Source organism: Polyodon spathula, chromosome 8 (assembly GCF_017654505.1).
Source record: "Polyodon spathula isolate WHYD16114869_AA chromosome 8, ASM1765450v1, whole genome shotgun sequence".
Classification (NCBI taxonomy): Eukaryota; Metazoa; Chordata; class Actinopteri; order Acipenseriformes; family Polyodontidae; genus Polyodon; species Polyodon spathula.
The window spans coordinates 32796734-32819080 of NC_054541.1; the positions used below are offsets into that span (position 1 = coordinate 32796734).

Genomic DNA, 22347 nt, shown 5'->3' on the forward strand with positions numbered 1-22347 from the left:
TAGGAGATCCTCATGTTGTAGATAGAGGAACATTCAGGAGTGCTGTATTTTTCTACTAATGAGGATGGTTGAACAACCAAAAGTGTCAAAATCATGAGTTAAATAAACAGAGCCGGTTATGGTCATGTACTTTTTGGTTTATGTAACAAGTATGGAAAAGAAAGAAAACGGAAACCTAAATAAAACAGCTGAATTCTGGGAAATGCCTTATCAATTTGAATCTGCTTAGAAACGCAATGCAATTTTGCAGTGTGATTAAAAGGTGCATTGAAAAGGTTTCCTTAATATATATGAATGCAATACTGTTACTGCTTTTGCATGCAAAATGCTTTTTTTGTTGCCATCTTGGGGAGTTGCTTGTCATTTACGGATTAACTAATGAATCAAAATGCACTGAAAGAACATTTCAGCAAAAATGCACTTTTGCATCAAAGTATATTCTTTGTGCTAATTTGCTTTACTAGCATGAATTTTGAATGCCAAATTAATTCAACTTGAATTAATGCTTTTTGGAGTCTAAAGACATTGGGTTGTATGCACTGTATAAGCATGCAGTAGAAAAGTATGACAGTTCTAAAGTCAACACCATTTGAATTTAATTAATTAATTAGCTCAAAGAACCAGTGACTACAGATGCATATTTTTAATAACCATCATAGTACAAAAGCTTTTTCTCATAATAAAAATGTCATCGCAAACTGTCAGCAAATAATAAACCTGCAAGTTATTTCATTCCATGCATGCAAACTTGCATAACTAAAACGGCTCTCATAATAACTGCTTTAGACTATTATCAATTAGTATACCTTATGGCTCTTGTCTTGTTAAACTGTTCTGCAATTATACAACTCAATCAACAGCATCCTTCATAAATCATGAATTTGGACAATGTATAATGTGTTCAAGATCTATAGGCTTGCTATAATGTCCAATCATCTGATAATGCCTGAGATTTACAGCTGCACTCGGTTGTCCCTGAGACTGCAGTATAAGGTCAAGGGCTGTTACGTTATTGCATTTCTCTCTCTTCAAAACACCTCCCTCCCCCAACGAAATAAAAAAAAAAATTAACAGCAGGCTATAACATGAGAGAGATAACATGGGTGGGATAACATGCTTATAGGGACTAGTGCCTTTGCTTACATTCCAACCCACTGCTGTGCTGCTGAAATTCAGGACAGAGCTGCGTGTTGAAAGTTCAAACAATACTGCCACCTATACGTGTTTTATAACAACTATAAACTGGGCACAGGTGCAGAAAGACGGGCCAGCGTAAAACTACGGCATTCTTCTGAACACATGAAATGCTCTCTTTGAGCCGTTACTTGTTCGAAACCATGGCCATGTACCACATCGCTTACAGTTTATCCTCCTGTGGGTTCTGTTTTCGTAATCACCACCGACACAATGAAAGTCTTGATGGTGAGTGCGCTTGCAGCTGACACTCTAAAAGGTCATTTTTTTTCCTTCCATAACTATATAAAGTGTTGAGAAATGAAAATGAGGTAGGGGTGTGTGTGTTGGAATTAAGAACCAATTTAAATCATAAACTTAATATTCAAAATCTCTCAGCTGGTCCGTCGCTGAAAAGCCTGGCCTGTCTTTCTACACCTATGCCTTAAAACGTCCGAAATAATTTTAGATTTATATTGCTGTTTTGATTTGGACTCTCAATTTCCATGAGAACGAGATTTGTCAAGAAATGCCACTTACTGATCTGCCTGTGTCTGACTTCTGAGCAGCCTGTAGCCCCTTCATTAAAACCGGCAAATGTAGGAAACAGAGAGGATGTAAATTGACAGCTCAATTGAGCTCAAGGTTCTATCTAAAGATGGTTCTGAAGAGGCCATAAACAGGGTTCAAAATTAATCTGCACTGAAGCATAGTCTATTGACAATGAAAGTAAAAATCGACCAGGTAAAAAAAAAAAAATCCCTGAATTAATTGATTTAATATTAAAAAAAAAATAAATAAATAAATAAATAAAAATGTACAAATGTTATTGCTATGTATTCCAAATATACACTTGCAGTATAAACAGAATCCTGCATGATCATTCGTGGTATACGGTTTTTATTCCCCTTAGGAGTATGTCCTTAAATAAACCACTTCATCAGGGCACGTGATTTACTGGGACATCTTCCTGTGGTGAATAAAAACCGTATACCAGGAACAATTATATATTCAGAATTATATATACATAAAAAAGCACGAGTAGGAAGCATTTTTATTGCGCAAGTCAATCAAGAACGTCTGTATGTTGATGACTAATAGGGTATTTCAAGACTACCTACATCTTCTTCAAACTTTCTTATATGACCATTTTTACACAGGCAGTCTGCTTTTGCTTATGTGAATAGGCACTCAATATTTCAAAAGGTTTATAAGTTATTAAGTGGGCCATTAAAGATTATACTATGGTAAAAGCAGCAATAGCTTTCAAACAGAAACCAGGTAAAGTTCTGCAGCATTGTATCAGTGGTTGGTTTCTTACTTTCACCCAATCAGATACAGTAAAACCTGTACAATCCAGCATCGCAGGGACCGAAAAAAATTGTGCTGGATTACAGGGTGTGCTAGATTAGTGTTATTGGGAAAAATGTAATACTGTACCTACAAAAAGATAAAATGAGAAAACTATTTAAAATGATTAAAAATCTAAAAATTACTGTACATAACAGTACACTAAACAAAATAATGCCTCAGCACACTTTAAACACAACAATGCCTCAATAAAATGACTACCACAAGCCTATTTAAACCAATCCCATAGAACAACTTGTTCATCCTGTACTGCAAGCGGGATTCAGACACTTTCTGCTACCATTCTGCTTTTCTTTGTTTCGCTTTTAAGTAGGCATATTTTCTTTTCAGAATGTCAGGAACCGTTTGCCTTGCGATTTTTAATTTTGCACTTGGCTCTTTTTTGTGTTGGGTTTTGATAAGCTTTTTTTATAAGCACAATTCTTTAAAGAGATAGCTCATCATATGTCGCTGTTCAGACATTTTACTATAACAACTGCGCAATTAAATTATGGCACCGATGAGAAATGAGAGTATATAAGTAACGTCTTGATTTTGTTTTTCATACTAGTTTAACACATGATAAAATCATGCCAGGTTCAAGAATAGACATGTTTTATTGTATTTAACACAAGCAGGTATGTACAATAGGTATTTACCCTGACCAGACCTTGGAGATTATCTTCCAATATTCTGTATGCAGTCGATCCCAGAATCAGAAATCCATAATTAATCAAATAAAAGGAGGAACTAAAATTAGCACGGTTACATGTTTCTTATTTTTACTTTCAATTTTCACTTCTATTGATCACCAGTAAATTAAGCAGATAATTCAACACTGTCCCTAAAGGACAGCTTGGAAACAAGGACCAAATGCCCTTGCATAATTACTAGATTGGGGGTAGAAAAGCGAAGCACATAGTAACAGAAAGCTCTGGTTCTTTTCTGTGTTTAAAAGAGCTGAATATGGTGACTGCAAGGTATTTAAAAATCCTCTCATGAAACTTCAAAACACAAATGATAAAAGAACCAGCCTGCATACAGTATGCACTTAGTCAAAATTCTTAAAAGGATATTTGTGGTATATGTTATAGTTTATTCTTTTGATCTTTTCACACAGAATGTACATATGATACAGCCCAAATGCATCAATTGTTGCCTTGAATCTTCCAGCACTCGTGCTACCCCAGTCGACTCGCTTGTTGACGAAGAACTGAGGTCTCGTGCACAGTGGGGTCAAAAAACTTGAGAATGTTTATTAACAGAAGGTTTGGCCTAATCTCAAACAACTGGGCTTCAGGCTACCTCAGCTGTCTTAAAGGGCAATCAGCTCAGGTGGAAGGTGGCACGGCTACTTCCCCAGAGACGAGAGCAGTAAAGTGGAGGCAGTGAGGAAGGAGTGAACAGACTGAACTACAATACAGCTACAAAACAAGGGAATATACTGGACAGCAGAGTGGAGATTGTTTTATAGTCCTGGCTCAATTGCAGAAAGCTTTTACATTTTTTTTTTTAAATCCATTACTGTCTAACAACATGTGGAGCTCTCGGTTTATAAAATAAAACTCAAAACTAGCGGTATAATGATGAACAGTTAAATATCACATATGCAAATGCATTTACCATAATACCACAGAACACCAATAAATATGGTTAACAATTCCAATAATTACATGGCATTAGCTGCACACAGTTCAGGTTGTCCTTCAGAAGGATTATTTATTTTCCAATGGGGTACAAACAAGGAAAAGCAGTTAGGAGTGTATTGCTTCAAGAGTTATGCTACTGTTTATTAACTTGGAAGGGTAATCTTGTCTGAATTTGAAACCGGTGTTAAACTGCAGGGTCCAGTGAAATACATACCGTCACAAATTACATTAGCAGGTTTATTAAAAAGGAAGTTATTTCCTGCCACAATAAATGCTATACGTATCTATTATATATATAGATATCAATTATATATAGATATATATATACGATGTTATATATATATATAGATATATTATATATCTATTAAGTTCAGGTAGTAACATTGAACACTTATCTTGCAGTACGTATAACATTTAGGTAACAAATCTTGCATAATTATCGAAACAATAAAAAGGACTACGAAGCTTAGCAAATTATAAATTTAACAGAATCTAGTACAGTGTGTCAGGCTCAACAGTAAGCAGATATGTCTTGCTTATCTTTGAAGAAAGGACATCAAGATAATAGTAGAAAGTCTTGATCTTTGTTTTATAAAAGCAATTTTTGTATTTCTTGTGTCACTAGATACAACCAATCATTTCTATATATATTATATATATATATATATATATATATATATATATATATATATATATATATATATATATATATATATATATATATATATATATACACACACACATATCTATCTATCTATCTATCTATCTATCCATATACACACACACACTGCTGTTGTATTTTTCTACTCAGATTCATTATGAGCATCAACAATTTACTTAGTGTTTTCTACTATTATAACAATCTTGACTTGTATAAAGAAGGAAAAACATTGAGTGAAATAGCTCACATCACTTGATTTTCAAGATGTGGTATCCGAAGCATAAATCAGCAATTTCAGAGAATCATCATCTGTAACTGTCAATTGGAAGACCTAAAAAGCTGTCTAGCAAAGATGAGAAATACTTGAAGTATTAATATCCTTAAGGAATAGAAAGAAGTCAAGTGTTGAATTGACAACAGAACTGGCACAAGGCACAGGTGTCGTTGTACATCCATCAACTGTCCAAAGCACCTTTGACCATTGTTCCACAGTCCAGTTTCTGTGTTCTTGTGCATATTTTAGCCTTTTAGTCTTGCTTCCATTTCTTAACAGAGGTATTCTTACTACAACACATCCTGATTTCGAGACCTTCGTACTGTTGATTTGATGGACAATGGCACCTGTGCCTTCTGCCACTTCTGTTGTCAAAGATGTGCCGTTATGGAGAACGTAACAAACAAAACCTACAAGATAGCACTTAGACAGCAGTTTTGAACTGGAGATCAAGTACACCCAACAATTCCCTAACTGTATAAATTATACCAAGAGATAAAAGCATATCATTGTTAAGCACATCTAATAGAGAATGCCTAAAGTGTTTACTCATGCCAATATAACAATATTTTAAAGATGCAATGTTTTAAGGATGTAATGCTTTCAGATGCATTTGCTTTATTTTTTTGTTACTTCTACACTGTTTGATTGCAGAAGTGCCCAGGAGAGGTAAGTGTAGGCTGTTTTAACCCTTTAAAATAAGTCTTTTTTTTTGTCAGTCATCAGTATCTGTCTTTAAAAGAAAATCATAAAAATATAAAATACAAAACAAACATTGTTTGAAGGAGAAATACCTGCCCCACTCCACCATGCACACTTTCCAAACATTTTTTAATTTATTTTTTAAAATTCTGATTTTAGTTTTACAATAACACATTCCACAAAAGGGTGTGTATAAACTATCCCAGAAAACCATGGAAAGTATATTTCTGGATTAAAAAAAAAAAAAAAAAAAAAAAAATTATATATATATATATATATATATATATATATATATATATATATATATATATATATATATATATATATATATATATATATATCCAAACATGGAAAATGTTCCCATCAGGGTTGCTTTGCGGTCCTGGGTGGCTGTATGAATGTGGAGAGGGCAGAGGAGATGAAACAGGAAAAAGGGTCGTCAGCAGTGACATTGTTAGGAACTGTTTTTAATAATTATGATTTAATCTGCACATCAGTGATCAATCTGAAATGCCTCCAATGAGGTTGTATCTTGAATGCAGTACAAAAAAAACCCTAAAACAAATATTGACTGAGCTAGAAATAAACTGGATGAGATCACTCACAAATAAAACCATTAAGAACATAATAAAGTTTACAAACGAGGGGAGGCCATTCGGCTCATCTTGCTCGTTTGACTGTTAGTAGCTTATTGATCCCAAAATCTCATCAAGCAGCTTCTTGAAGGATCCCAGGGTGTCAGCACCAACAACATTACTGGGGAGTTGATTCCAGACCCTCAAGATTCTCTGTGTAAAAAAGTGCCTCCTATTTTCTGTTCTGAATGCCCCTTTGTCTAATCTCCATTTGTGACCTCTGGTCCTTGTTTCTTTTTTCAGGTCGAAAAAGTCCCTTGGGTCGACATTGTCAATACCTTTAAGAATTCTGAATGCTTAAATTAGGTCGCCGCGTAGTCTTCTTTGTTCAAGACTGAATAAATTCAATTCTTTTAGCCTGTCTGCATATGGCATGCCTTTTAAACCCGGAATAATTCTGGTCGCTCTTCTTTGCACTCTTTCTAGAGCAGCAATATCCTTTTTGTAGCGAGGTGACCGGAACTGAACACAATAGTCAAGATGAGGTCTTACTAATGCATTGTACAGTTTTAACATTACTTCCCTTGATTTAAATTCAACACTTTTCACAATGTATCTGAGCATCTTGTTAGCCTTTTTTATAGCTTCCCGACATTGTCTACATGAAGACATTTCTGAGTCAACAAAAACTCCTAGGTCTTTTTCATAGATTCCTTCTCCAATTTCAGTATCTCCCATATGATATTTATAATGCACATTTTTATTTCCTGCGTGCAGTACCTTACACTTTTCTCTATTAAATGTCATTTCCCATGTGTCTGCCCAGTTCTGAATCTTGTCTAGATCATTTTGAATGGCCTTTGCTGCTGCAACAGTGTTTGCCACTCCTCCTATTTTTGTGTTGTCTGTGAATTTAACAAGTTTGCTTACTATACCAGAATCGAAATCATTAATGTATTTTAGGAATAGCAGAGGACCTAATACTGATCCCTGTGGTACTCCACTGGTTACCTCACTCCATTCTGGGGTTTGTCCTCTAATCAGTACTTTGTTTTCTACATGTTAACCACTCCCTAATCCATGTACATGTGTTTCCTTGAATCCCTACTGCGTTCAGTTTGAGAATTAATCTTTTATGCAGGACTTTGTCAAAAGCTTTCTGGAAATCTAAACTAACCAAGTCATATACTTTGCAATTATCCATTATCGATGTTGTATCCTCAAAAAAAAATCAAGCAGGTTAGTTAGACACGGTCTCCCTTTCCTAAAACCATGCTGACTGTCTCCAAAGATACTGTTACCATATAGGTAATTTTCCATTTTAGAAGCATGTGCAAATGACAATCAGTACAGTACAGTGTTTAAAACAGGAAGGCTCAATACAAAACATAAAAACAACACCGTAAAGCTGCTACTTGGCAGGTACCAGACACATGGCTATGCATGCTAATGCACAGTTACTCAGTTTCGTCAACATCTGTAATCGTCAAGGACATAACTTATTTAATCACTCAACACCAACATGTACACTGCCGGCGTAACAGGCTTTTGAACAGCATTATTCATGTTCAGCAGAATGAGGTGGAAAATGCACATTTAAAATTAACAAGCCTGAAAACTACAGCTGTGTATTTTCTATGAATATGAATACTAATAATACCAGTGGTCTTGCTTGGGGGGGGGGGGGTTATAAATTGCATTTGAAAGGGTTTTGTAAGAGGATGACAATTTATCAAGTCACTGCTGTAAACCTGAATTTACAGTGCACAGCACCATACTAAAATCGCTCTGTGTGATAGCTGCATAAGGCAAATGGAGATCAAGGTAATGGGTTGGAAAATATAATCAAAATCATATGTGGGTGAACACATGGCGACACTGCTCCGAATCAGCATTTCATTTTTCTGAAAGGTAGATTTTGATTATGAAAAAAATTACTTTTTTGTAGAAAGACTAGGAAACAAACAAATGAAATTAATATTGAGTGCATAATACCCTCATGGAAATATAATACAGTACTAACTACACACGAGAAGCTTCACTACAACAGGATTCAGCAAGACATTTAAGTGGCATTGGTTTTGGTGGGTGACCAGCGCTAGGGAACAGGGAATGTTTTTGCATATACAACAGTAATCTTTAAATAATGTATATTATTACATTTAAAAAAAGTGTATTGATTGGAGAGAGAAAATGGTGTATAAATAAATTTAAAACAGATATACCCACTTACTGTAAAACACAATTAAACACAAAGTGACCACCATAACACAAAATTCTATCATAAAAGAAAACCGAGAACACATATATCTTCAGTTGCTCCAAAATGCAAATCAGTTCTCATTAAAGAATCTACACTGTTGTCACAAGCAGCATACAACAGTAACATTCTTTAGAAGATTACATGTACTATATAGTGTATCATAGCATCCAAAGCATTTGGTTCAAATGGGCAGTTACAGTAAAGCAAAACTGCATAACTAATCCATTCTTTTTTTTTTTTATATCCACTTTGCAAAACTATATTCATAAAATGAATAAAAAACTATAACCAAAAGAAAGTACAAAATAACAAATAATTTCGGCTGATCCAACCCTTCCATTAACTCGGGAACATGGAGGCCTAGCTAGGATTTTAATAATACAAAGCAGAAAATGAAAGCCTGCACTGCATATTCAAATCTGATGCTTCAGATTATTAACAAATCATAGGGGAGAAAGCATACTTAAAACAAACAAGACAAATGGATATTGACACACTGCAGTATTTGACAACAAATACACTGTGAAATAGATTTCTGTACAAGCATAATCCTCCTCTCTGCCCAAAAGAAACTACAGCAATAGAGATTGCTCAAATAAATATCCAACGAACCAAAAAAAAAAAAAGTTTGGTGATAAAGTACTTTGTGAACATATTCTTGCTTTGGCGAATTTGCAACATTAGGGCAATTGGTAAAAGAAAAAAAAAAAAATCTGTTAGAAAATGAATCTGAGAATTCCTTTAACCTGATTGGTCAATGAGGTTTTACACGAGCTTAGCCATTAATGCAAACGTAAGCGATAAGAATAATAAAATAATTCTCTTTACTGCAGTAAATTTATGTTTAGCTACAACACTGACCTCACAATAGGCACTGTAGTAATGCAACACAGAATACTATTACTGTAAAACTTTTTTCTTTTAATTAAACCTTGTTAAAAAAACACATTCTGTTGTCACCATTTCATTGTCCTTAGGTTTACCTGGCCAGCATTATTACTGACTAAAGACATTTATTTGGATTTTTTGCATTCCTTACAGGGAAAATGATAAGTGTCTAAATCTTGGTAATGATAATATCAATTATGTTGCTTTTTGGCTGCATTTATTCAAGTCACTAAATCTGTCTCCCATCAATATATATTTGTTTGGATCGAAGAGTTAGCTTCACTTACTGTTTAAAACAGGATATAAAGCTACATAATTTGAAAAAAAAATGACATCCTTTGGTGTGCCACGTAAATTCTAAAGGAACACGTCTAGCAGATCTGGGCATTCTTCACAAATGTAGATGATGCAAAAAATTGTTTCCATGGTTACTGACCAGAAACCCACATGTATTGCAGTGGTACTGGGGAGATCTATAGCCCAATATTTTGTTTGCAATAACAACAAGCAAATGATATCAATATAAAATAAAAACAAATAACTAATACTACAAATAAACTGTACTACAATGAAAGAAAATCCAATATATACATATTTAAATAGCTGTTGGTTTGCTGCTGTACAGCTTGCACACCAGACAGACCAGGTTGAATGGAACCCCATAGAACCCCCTGCCAGTACTTTACTTTGGGGAGCTGAAATGGTTAAAGAGGGTAGTTACAACATCCACTTACCTTGGCAATTTCATCAATAAAGCACACATGGCTGACAGGGTCTCTTTTCTTCATGAGTACTTTTTGCAGATGCTGCACCTGCATAAAAATACATATATATTAAAAAAAAAAAAAAACACACATATTTTAGCATCTCATTTCATGTAATTGTGTTTTAATTCCTGGTACATTAAAAATGCAATTCTTAAAGTCTTGTTTAAACTTACTTGTGCACATGCAGCACAGATCTGGTCCATGAGCTTCTCCAGGTTTGTCCAGAGGGCTGCCCGGAATGCAGCAGTGTTTCCTGGTGTGGGCATTACTGCTCTCCCAGGACCCCCTAATCAGACATTTTAAATTAGATGTTACATTGGTTGATACATTAAATGTTCACAAACTGCACAAAAAGCAGAGGTAATTTATATAGCTATTGAGCAGAACAATCCAACCAACAGCGCTGGAGCCTTTCTAAAAGTAGGGGGTCAAGGTCCAGGATTGAGAGTGTAGCTACAGGGTAGTACAATGGTTTTCAGAAAGAAACATCTGATGAAACAGAAGTATACGCAGTATAACTGCAACTAAACATTGTGTACTATACCCACTCGTTTCTTTTGGCAAAAAGTGAGGTGGCATGGACCTCCTGACCCTGATCCCCCTCCCTCTCTCTCCAGCTCTGGCGGCCTGACTCCCACTATGGCTCTTGAGCCATTCAACAAGATACAAAAGACTTTGTTTTAGGCTTCAAAGTATCCCATTTAAGGCAAGTGGTAGCATTTGGCAGAGTCAACAAGGGCTTTATTTACAACACAAATATGCTACGAAGGCTCTTTTAGCCAAGTTAGACAGCCCTGTCATAATGGATAATCCCCCCCACACACACTATGCTGGGCGTTGGTAGGTGAAGCACAGCGGTTTATCATCAGACAGGATTTGATCGTTGCACTTTTTGATTGAAGACCCAGCTACTCATCAAGCAGAGTACAGTGGACATACCTCTTGCATTTGCCTGTGTGGGTTGTGTTAAGACTTTGATATCCAAAGCACTGTTCACGTTGTCTTCTAATGAAGCACGGTACCCATCAACCACACTGTTAATGGTTTCTTTCAAACTTCCTAGGTTGTAGAAAACCTGTAGTGCTGTTCCCACTTGGGTAGGGTTCTAGAAAAAAAAAAAAAAAAAACAACAAAAATAAAAAAACTTTTCAGTTTTATATAAGTTATTGATTTGGCACATAATCATCGGTTGACCTTTCAGCGATTTGTGGTAATATGAGAAATAGAATTGAACAGCAAGGGCATGATTAGGCTAGGCTGGGCACTTCCAACTAAATGCCTGAATTTCAAAAATCGGGCTCCCATTGATATACAGGAAAGCAGTGCAAGGAGATCAAAAAGGTGAGGGAACAGAATGGCTGACTGAACTGGACATTTAGGTATACTTGCATAAAGGTATATGCAGACAGAGTATTTGTATAAAAGAAAATCAACCCTTTCATTTACCACATTCATTTGGCATCTTCACAAATGTTTCCTTGTACAGGTATCTTTCAAACAAACAAAGGGCTCTGTATTTATATCTGCTCAAATAATCTGTCAGGTTTATCTACACACTTAAATCAAATTTATGTTCAGAAAAAAACATAATAAAATTAATCCCCAAATTACACTGATTTTAAGCAGTCTTATCTGTTTAGAAAAGGCACTTAGAAAAGTTAACTGACTGTACCTAATGATATTTTAATGAAGATTACAGATGTCTGACTTCAAGAACTGCACCTGATCACACTTCTAATTACAGTAACTTGAGCAAGCCCTCACAAATCAATCAAGGGTTTTGTTAAAACTTTTAAAAGCTCTTGCCGAAAGTCGCTCAGCATCTTCATTACCCATTTTTTTGTTGCAAAGATACAATGCAGGGATTTCCACAATCACTGCTCTTATTGAATTTGTCATGTCAAGTAACTGAATTTCACCTCCTGTAAATGGTATTTTATTATAAACTGCCAGTATGTTAAACAGAGCACAGCTAAATGGGACCTCTGTGTACAATGTAACTTTTATGTGAAATCTTTTATTTTATGTGAAATCTATCTATGAAACAAATAAAAAAAGGCTCTACGCAACTCTGGAATTTCTCAGACAAGTTAATTACGAGTTTCATTATAGCACACGTGTTTATCTCGCTTTCAAAAATAATATTAAAAATGCAATATCCATTCTGTGTGACTTAAATGGTTGGAAGCGATTATAAACAGGTTAAAAAAAAAAAAAAGACATAGGTGACTCAGATTGGCTTTGTGGATCAATATGTGACTCCAACAAAGTGTAAAGCTCACTTAAGAGTTTGAGCACCATGGGGCAATGCACATCTCATTCCAGTGGGTTCATATCTGTGGAAAGGAGGACTGCTATGTTTTTGCAGGACATATTCTGAGCACTGCAGGTGAGGCGATCTTAATCTCAATAAATTGCATATGTAAAGTAGTCTGGTTCTTTTGTACAATTCGAGGGAATGCAGCATTGTTAGTTTCCACTCAGCCTCTGTCCTGTTATACCTGGCGGACTGAAGGCCAACAAAAGTTGTGTTTGGGCACTCTGAAAAGAATGCCCTACCATGCCATCAACACTGCTTTCTGCATGAGCTAATAATCTATAGACGAAGTAAATGAACTGTTTCTATACCAAGACAACTAACTATACAATTTCAGTGATTTCTATTCAAACAAGTATATATGATAAAGTCAGAAAGCACTCCTCCTCTTCCTTTACAAAACAAATACAAAAAATGTTGTACTTTGCCATTAAAAATATTTTAATTATACAATGAAGATCCTGCCTCTAATATAAACCTGTGTGTCCCCTACAGAAGCAGGCTACATGATTAATACCATGTGGGAACTGACAAAAGCTAGAGCTATAGATGAAGCTAGAGTTAGAGATAGGGTCAGGCTACATAAATATTGTCTATATTGCAGTGTATGATTCACTTTATTTGTAAAAAGTCAGTCCATAAGAACCAAAATGGAAAACACTGCAAAAAATCCATGTCAAAACACAAGGTTTTGATTGGTTCACAGCATGAAAGAAGCATATATAACACATTGTATCAATACAACTCATCTTTACATACAAGTGCAATTTAAAATGAAACCATACAAGATTGTTTTATAGAGTCCTAACGCATTTTATTGATTTGTTTAATTATTTCTTCAGAACTGTATTTGAACTCTGGCCTTCAGAGGTGAAAGGGCTGTGCATTATACTTTGAACTGGGTTTAAATTATATAGTGTATTTGAAATCGGTACCAGGCAAAGATTTTACCATAGAAAATTGTGCGTTTTGCCTTATTTGTAAAGTCAAATTTGAGAAACAAGGTTTCGTTCTATAATGATTAGTTATAGACGAAAGTAATTGAATTTAAAATCAAGGGAAGTAACGTTTAAACGTTACAATGCATTAGTATGACATCATCTAGAATATTGTATCCAGTTCTGGTCACTTCCCTACAAAAAGAGTGCAAAGAAGAGCGACAAGAATTATTCCAGGTTTAAACGGCATGTCATATGCAGACAGGCTAAAATAATTTAATCTATTCAGTCTTGAACAAAGACGACTATGCGGCGATCTGATCCAAACATTCAAAATTCTAAAAAGGTATTAACAATGTCGATCCAAATAACTTTTTCGATCTGAAAAAAGAAACAAGGACCAGGGGTCACAAATGGAGATTAGACAAAGGGGCATTCAGAACAGAAAATAGCAGGTACTTTTTTTTTTTTTTTTTTTTTTTTTTTACCAGGAGAATTGTGGGAGTCTGGAACCAACTACCCAGTAATGTTGTTGAAGCTCACACCCTGGAATCCTTCAAGAAGCTGCTTGATGAGATTCTGGGATCAATAAGCTACTAACAACATGTCACAAAGACGGCCGAAGTGGGCGGCGTCAGAACCAGGAAAAGGAATGAACACAAAGACAGATGATGTGAAATGATGATGGTGCTTGCTTGCGGCGGTTTATTGCAAAATAAAAGGGTTTAAAACAAACAGAAAACAGATCACAGCACTCTACGCCAAAACAAAAAGACAAACAAAATGGACTACACAGACAAACACGGTGCACGGACAGACACACTAACAAACACGGTGAGCAGATAAACAAGTATCGTGCTGGTCCCACCAGCACACAATAGCAATTGATATTTACTTCTAATTCTCCTCCTCTCTCTCCCATTCTCCACTCACCGAACACCCAGCCCCGAGTGGGTGAAAACATGCTGCTTTTATGCAGCTGTACCAAGACTCGATTACTAATCAATCATTCAATTGGAGTCTCGGTACAACTGCACGTGAATTAATAAAGTGCAATTCCCCATGCTCACATATTATTACTTTTTACTTGCATGTGAAGTGCTGTGCAGTCCTCATGCCTAAATATAAATATACATTTTTAAACACATGTGCTACACAGACCCGTTTATATCCCATGTACCAATGTCTATACACCAACATTTAACACACCACACACAACATATAACAGATAATAAACACAGGGGCGGGCACTTTGTCACACAACCAAACAAGCAAGATGGGCCGAATGGCCTCCTCTCGTTTGTAAAATTTCTTATATTCTAATAGCAGGCGTAATTCTGCAAAGAATGTTTAGATACTCCTCTGGGTATTCTTTGTATTAGTTATTTGTAACAAAACGGTGAAATATATAGATTTGTGAATTACACAAACTTTAGCAGATTATCCATTTTGTCCTGTAATATAAAAAATAAAAATAAATAAAAAAAAAAAAAAAAAAAAAAAAAAAACACAGAGCAGTTCATCATTCTGCAGGATTAAATAAACAATATTCTTTGCATGTAGAAATTGCTAGATAAATAGAGGTGTTAATATTTATCATTTATAACAAGCCCTGGCCCGGACTCTTAAAGCCCCTTGAAAAATACCAATTACGATTTTGAAACACCACAAAACCACTTAAAAACACTATGTGCTTTACAGTTATATAATTGTAATGAATGTACTGACATCCGTTGAACAAAACGACTACAGCAACGGCCAAATGTTTTGTATCACCCTACAGAATTTTGCTTCATAAAGTTGAATGAAACCGTCCGAATAAAATAACAATATTGAATTACAAACCGCTTTGTACCTTTTCATATACTTAAAAAAAAAAAAAAAAAAAAAAAAATTGAAAATCTAACATGAAATAATGTACTACTATTATGGCTTCTGACAGACTTTTGCAATATCATATATGATATTGCAAATATATACAATTACATATTTTTATTTAACACCATGTATTTGGCCATAGCTGTATTAAAACTGAATTATAAGGATCAACTGTAGATAAATGGATGTGTCAAGTGGATCCACTGTCTGAGTGCAAAACCCTTCCCCTGCACAGCACATTGCGGGATAAAAAGATATTAAAATTAACATAATGGGGTACGCCAAGCAAGTCATTCGTCTTTCTTTCCTTCCACTCCTTGAGGAGCACCAGTTTTTTCTTCTTCTTTTAATGTAAAGGTCCCTTTTGCCTGTGGCCAGATAGTCTATAAATCATAAAAGCTCCTCAAAAACTCTAATCAAATTACCTTTAAAATCTACAGACAGCCTTGTCTGATAAAAAACACTAAAACTACACAAGACATATTTTTTAGATCAACTGTAACACAACTTTATTTCTTCCCCCTGCTCTAAATACTAATTGTACAGCTTCTTTTAAACCATAAACCTTGAAATAAAGATCTGCCAAACTAAAAATGTTCTCATGATTTAATGTCAGAGACAAACATGACTGTCGGGATTTCCAGCTTCCAGCGTGCCATCATCAGTTGTGGCTCATTCACAAAAATAATGCCTCTCTTACATTTTGTATATCGAGCTACTCTATATACTACCATCATCAGTGCTATTATTATTGTAACTTTCTTGGCTTAATTGTTTACCTGGAATATGATGACAGAGAATTGTAAAGGGAATTGCCCAGATCAGTGAGACAGACCCTTTAGTAAAACACAAAACGGTTCTACACCATGCAAGTCAATTCATATGTTAAATGATCTAAGTGGAGTTTGGGGAAGAAAACCAAATGGTTAAATTCCAGGATTCCAGTTTAATAAACCATTAGCTACAGTATCGATAGGAAGGTAGTTCAAGCTTCTATAAAAATTGATGATCCCTTGGGAAACCTACAGTGTATACCAGGGCTAACTCAATTATTGCAAAAGGTTTTTAATGCAATTTTTGATTTCTGTGTACCATGCCATCCCTCCTAGTGGACCACACATGGCATAAATCAAAAATAACAATTCCTACTTCAGCACTGTTCTGCAAGGCAAGGTGAGAAACTATATACAAATAAAGCCTTCAAACTACAATGGCAAGACAAAAAAATAAATAAATACAAATCAAGACTGCAAAACTATTAAATCATGCAATAAATATATTTTATGAATGTATATTTTCAAAGCAGAATGATACCCCCCCCCCAAAAAAAAAATTTTAAAAAGCAACAAAATTAAAAGGAAAAGAAACAGACTTCAACCTAGAGTAAAAATGGAATTTGCCACAGATTAGTTCATTACAATTGTACCCCAAGCACTATAAGAAAAAAAAAGATTACAAAATTATAAAAGTATTATAATAAATCTCCAGCACTACAAGCCAGAGGATGTCTTCTTAAATAAATTGGTCTTTAGCAGGGACTTAAAACAAGCCAACGTGTCACTGCTTCAACATTTCTTAGAATTGAATCATGCAGGGGAAAAACTAAAAGATCAGTGAAAATATGGCATAGCTCTTCTATTCACTATCAAAATACGCCTAATTGCATCCAATGGACAATTTGTGATTAGGACAAAAAAAAGTTATGAATTTATAATGTGTTCACAACCTTTCACTCAGCTGTATAAACCTACCAGCTACAATTTAAGTTGCAAATTGACACTGCAAGTCTGTGGAATTCGAGCCATGCCAAGAAAGTCACATTTACTTCACTATAATTCTTTGGATGAATGACTTTCAGCATGCACTGAAGGGATTCAGAGCCGTTAGATGGCAGGAATGGAAAACTAAAAAACTGCCAAATATAAAAGTAAGGTAACAGTTCAAATTCTACGCCTTAAAAAGACTCTAAACTTTAGTAAAACCTCATATATTTAAGCTACTTAACTAGGTTTTTCGCTTTTATTTCATGCAAACACTGCCATCCCCTTTAACCAGAGAATGCATTCATGAAAACTTGATTGATTGGACAATAATACCTGTGTACTCCAGGATGCGGGTGCTGAGAAGCAGAATTTCACCCTTTCTACTGTCGGTCATACACATGTCAAGTTCTATTGAAGCCACTAGACCTGAACAAGGAAATCAATGAAATGTACTCTTTGCTACGACATTAAACTTGCCTTCATGTTAGTTATTCTGGTCACTAGCTCACAAAATTGAAGTGACTAAGATGTTTTAGGCAACTATTTAATAAATACAAAAAAAAACAAACACAACACACCTCAGGGCTGTGTACTTTTTATCACTCTTTGGCATCCTATAACAATACCAGGCTTCCTTTTCCCCCTAACGCCCTTCACTGCAATATTTTCTGAGGGGGAGGAAAATATAAACAGTGTGGCTGATAGCAGATAATTCTAAACTACACAAACACTAGAAACATGTTTGTGCGACAACTGATCCTTCCAGTTGCTGCATATAATCATTTTGTGCACCTTAAATTTCATTAAATTTAATTCTTCTCAGCTAAGATTTACTATAAAACTCCTAAGGTTCATAACATTAGATAAACCATTTATAAAACTACTAAGCTCTTTTTGCAAAGGCACATTTTATTTACAGTTGGAAAAAAAAATGCCACATTTACATTGCAATTGCCTATATCTACTAAGGGTTAGTGTAATGAGTTACCTGTGCAAATACAAATTAGTATCACTAAAAGGACAACTCTTATTTTGATCAACCACGCAGCACATCCTTTAATTTGAAGCTTACGGTTAGTATTTGTATGGCATTTTAATAACATTGTATGTTTGTATTTTTCCAGATGCATCACACAAGGTTACCGTTTGGAAAGAAGATGGGATACTACCATAGCTTCTCCTGGTGTAAAAAAAAAAAAAAAAAAAAACATACAAAAAACACCCCACACACACCACCACAAAACAGCAGCAAATAACATGGCTCTGGTCAAGTTTTTAAAATGTGTTTAGGATTTATGATCTCACAAAATTAAACAAAAATGAAATAGTTTCTATTTTTACACAGCCCCCAGAAATGATGTTAAGTGTGTTGTTTGTCAAGGCTTTAATATAAGTCATCACCTGATGACTGATGCGACGTTAGCCTTCAGATAGGGCTGAGCATTTGCTATTTATGAATGGTGGTTCAGCGTTGGCATGCATACATTTTATAATGTTGATATACAGATAAAAAAGCAACAAGGCTACCTTAATGGAGTGCTATATTACACTTGATAGTGAACACATCAGGATGCAGGGTTTTACATCTATTTGCATGTTTTCCCTTTGCTCACATTCTTATGAATCTGTAGCTGAAGTATCAGGCTTGGCTGCTATTACAGCACTCGTGTTTAGAGTAAACAGTACTGGAATAAACACTGAAGTGGTGAACTGCTATGCTTTATTACATGGCAATAACTGCACGGCCGTCAACTCTCCCGTATTTCATGGGAGACTCACGTAATTTGACCCCTTCTCCCGGTCAGCACCCGCAATATAATTTCTCCCGTATTTCAAACAAATTATGTTTGTAGCAAAACTTAAAAACCTCAGCCAATACCATAGCTGAGGTCAGATTTTAGGACTCAGGGGGAAGTCAGGTGTCAGTGAAAGTACAAGTTAAAGTTCAACCAATGAACCTAATGAACATATAATTGTCAAAATCAGACAACCTGTTCTGAAGATTCAGAATCCACTAACCTGCATACGAACAGAAGTAGTACGACACATCCCAAGGCTAACAATGTGCAAACCATAGTATTAGGTTTACTATACCAATTATGTTTATTCAATCTTATCTGCTTACAACTCCAGTGGCAAGAAAACAGTGCTGGGACAAACATTGAAATGAAGATTACTCCACGTGAAAGAAAAATTCCTGTCTATGTCTGCCAGAAATTACATAGTTGATGGAAATTAGAAATACAGATCACTCACATGTTTAGCCTTGCACGGATTTACCAACTTTCCAGTAGCTGAGCGAGTTTCTAAAGAGGCAAGTGAAAAAAAAAACAAAAAAACAGCTGTCTCATTTGTGGAATGATTATCTATAAGCTTGTGAGATTAGTATGAAAAACAAAAGGTAACAATGCCACTGGAGCTGAAAGAATGTTACCCCAAGCAACCTTAAAACTGCCCTTTGGCATTTCAATCCAAGTGAAACATTGTACCTGTGGTGTTACGCATACAATCAATACTGTCATTTAAAAGTTACAATGTTACAGATAGCTAGTTTGGCAGATTTAATAGAATCGGTTTTCAGGGTTTATATGAGAATTAGGGGTTTTGTATGTACATGAAACAATGAGCATTTTAACGTGGCTTCTTCGAATCACTTAAAACGGACAGCCTGCTAGCACATTTAAAATGTGCAAATCACAGAAAATGGAGCTGCGCCCCACCTATGCAATTAAATTCCATTTTCACTCTATCAAGTTTTTAAATGCTTTATTCAGCATGGCATTCTGTGTTATATTAAAGACACGTTCCATGTGTGACATTCAGAGGTTGTATAAATATTCATCAAACTGCACAGGGCAGAGAAAAAAGTAAAAATGTATTAGCCAGTCTGGAGCACAAATCGAGCCATTCACCTCCACATTGGCCAACAGAGAAAAATTGCAATAGCAATAGTCTAAATACATACAGCAGTTTTCAAACTTACAAGCAGGTTTTTTTTCTACAAGAGTTTTCTACACATGTTTTCCTAATACTTTTGATACAATTAATAAGTCCAATTTTATCCATGGGTTTGGGGGGAAAAAAAAAAAAAAGATGAGGAGGTTTTATTACTACTAAAGTATAGAAGCCCGTTTCAGTCACCAAAAAAAAAAAAAAATCTCGTTATTTCGACTTATAGTAAGTCGAAATAATGAGACAGCAGCAAGTCAAAATAACAAGATACCAAGTCAAAATAACGAGACAGTATGTCAACCTTATAATGGAAATTTAAAATGTATTTTGTTTTTTTGGTGGCAGAAATGTGCTTCCATACTAAAGTGCATCTAAAACAAAACAAAAAAAGGTCAAGGAATAGCTGAGGTTTCAACAAATTAGATACAATACAACACACCACAAAAACCTGATGAGCTGCCTAGTTTAATAAGAGTTGCCCTGGATTTAACCATGATATACACTAATTATACTATAGCTAAACAGAAGATTAGAGTCTTGGAGCAGGCAGGAAAAGCTTGTGGCTTAGGGGAAATCTGTAACAACTAGTTTCTAGTCTCCCAAAGTTCGGCCAGTGGGGTTTCACTGCTGGACATGCTGTTTGAGGTGCCCATTCACAACATTTAAAAACTGGGAAAATACTGGAATGTCTGTTTATCTTTTTTTAGAAATTAGTTTGCAATAGGGGGTTGCGAGTAATCCGCTGACAGACGGGGGAGACATGGAGGGGACGTTGACACAATGCCCAGGTGCCTAGCATACTTTTAATAAACAATGGAAACAGAGTGATGCTACCAGGAATGGTAGGTCATGGGTGAATATACACAACTAGTGTACAAATGATTGAAACAAAATACTGTACAAAAGCAATTACAAATAAAAGGTTGCTGGGAATAAATTTTGATTTCATTGTGTTTAACACAGATCAACCACTATATGTGAACTTATTGCAATAGACTATTTATTGCCTAAAAAGCTGCAATGCAGTTTTCTTTACCAGTACTAGCTCAGTTTCTGGCAAGGTCAGATGTCTGTGAAAGAGCTTTTTTCCCTGGGGCAGGTAATTAGATAACTTAAAAGCCTGCTTGCAGCGTATATGTTATGTGAAATTGTGTCTGAGGCACGATTGTACACAGAAAGCAAGGAATCTCCTCGCACATTAAAACCAACTGTTTTACACACAAATTACGCTTTAATATTATGAACAGTTTGCTTCAATGTTTTGGTTATAATATTATGAAGAGCACCACTTCAGCAGTGCTCTATTAAACACAGTTGTAGGTATATTTGTTATTAGGTACATTTAGGGCATCTTAAACATTTTATACCGGTTGTGAAGGAATTATACGGTCTTCAAATACTGGAAGTAGTTTAATTATAAAATCTCACATTACTTTGTGTAACATCTGGTTGCAGTCCATTGGAACAAGATGAGAACTTTACAGACTGGTTTTCTAGTGTCAATGGAAACAGGGCACGAGTTGGTAACATAAAATTTGCTTGGAAAAGTATGTCACCATAAATACAAACAGAATGCAGAATACATGTGTGTGACAATGTAAATGTCCATGCAAATCATAAATGTTTAATCTGAAATGGGCTTGCAGATATAGCCAATCAATCTGAGACCTGAAACAGATTTTGAGAACAGTAATAACAATAATAATCTATTTTTATATGGCACCTTTCATAGTGGACCACCATCACAAAGAGCTTTAGATGATATGAGACTAGGGTGTGTGAACCATGCATCAGATGCACCGTCACTTATAACAACGTCTCACCCGAAAGACGGAGCATAAGTAGGTTAAGTGACTTGCTCAGGGTCATGCAGTGGGTCAGTGAACCGAGAACCTGCTGGTTCCAAGCCTGTTTCTTTAACCACTGGACCACAAAGGCTCCTGACAGCTATATCTACGTCTCCTATATGACCATCGCCTGCAATATGCAATCCCCCTTTGCATGATAACAATTGTAAGGATGGCTTGGTGAATGGATCTTATTTCACATCTCACAAACCACTGAAGCAAGGCTCCAGTATCCTCCTGAGAGGTCTGACGTGTATTTGCTTTTTGATTCAGCGAGCTGCTAATAAAGGCCTAACAATTATCTTCACTCCCTGAAATTAGGTCACACATTTACAAAGTCTCTTAACCTC

General features: G+C 35.5%; 1 protein-coding gene across 1 annotated transcript in view; it reads right to left on the minus strand.

Annotated features, from left to right (window-relative positions):
• Positions 1-22347, minus strand: part of cog5 (component of oligomeric golgi complex 5) — a 115013-nt gene that overhangs the window by 46722 nt on the left and 45944 nt on the right. Inside the window, exons 8-10 of the mRNA XM_041257631.1 lie at positions 11242-11407; positions 10476-10588; positions 10270-10347 (exon numbers count right to left, since the gene is read on the minus strand). Of these exons, the coding sequence (XP_041113565.1) occupies positions 10270-10347; positions 10476-10588; positions 11242-11407 (357 nt within the window). The remainder of the gene's footprint in view (positions 1-10269; positions 10348-10475; positions 10589-11241; positions 11408-22347) is intronic.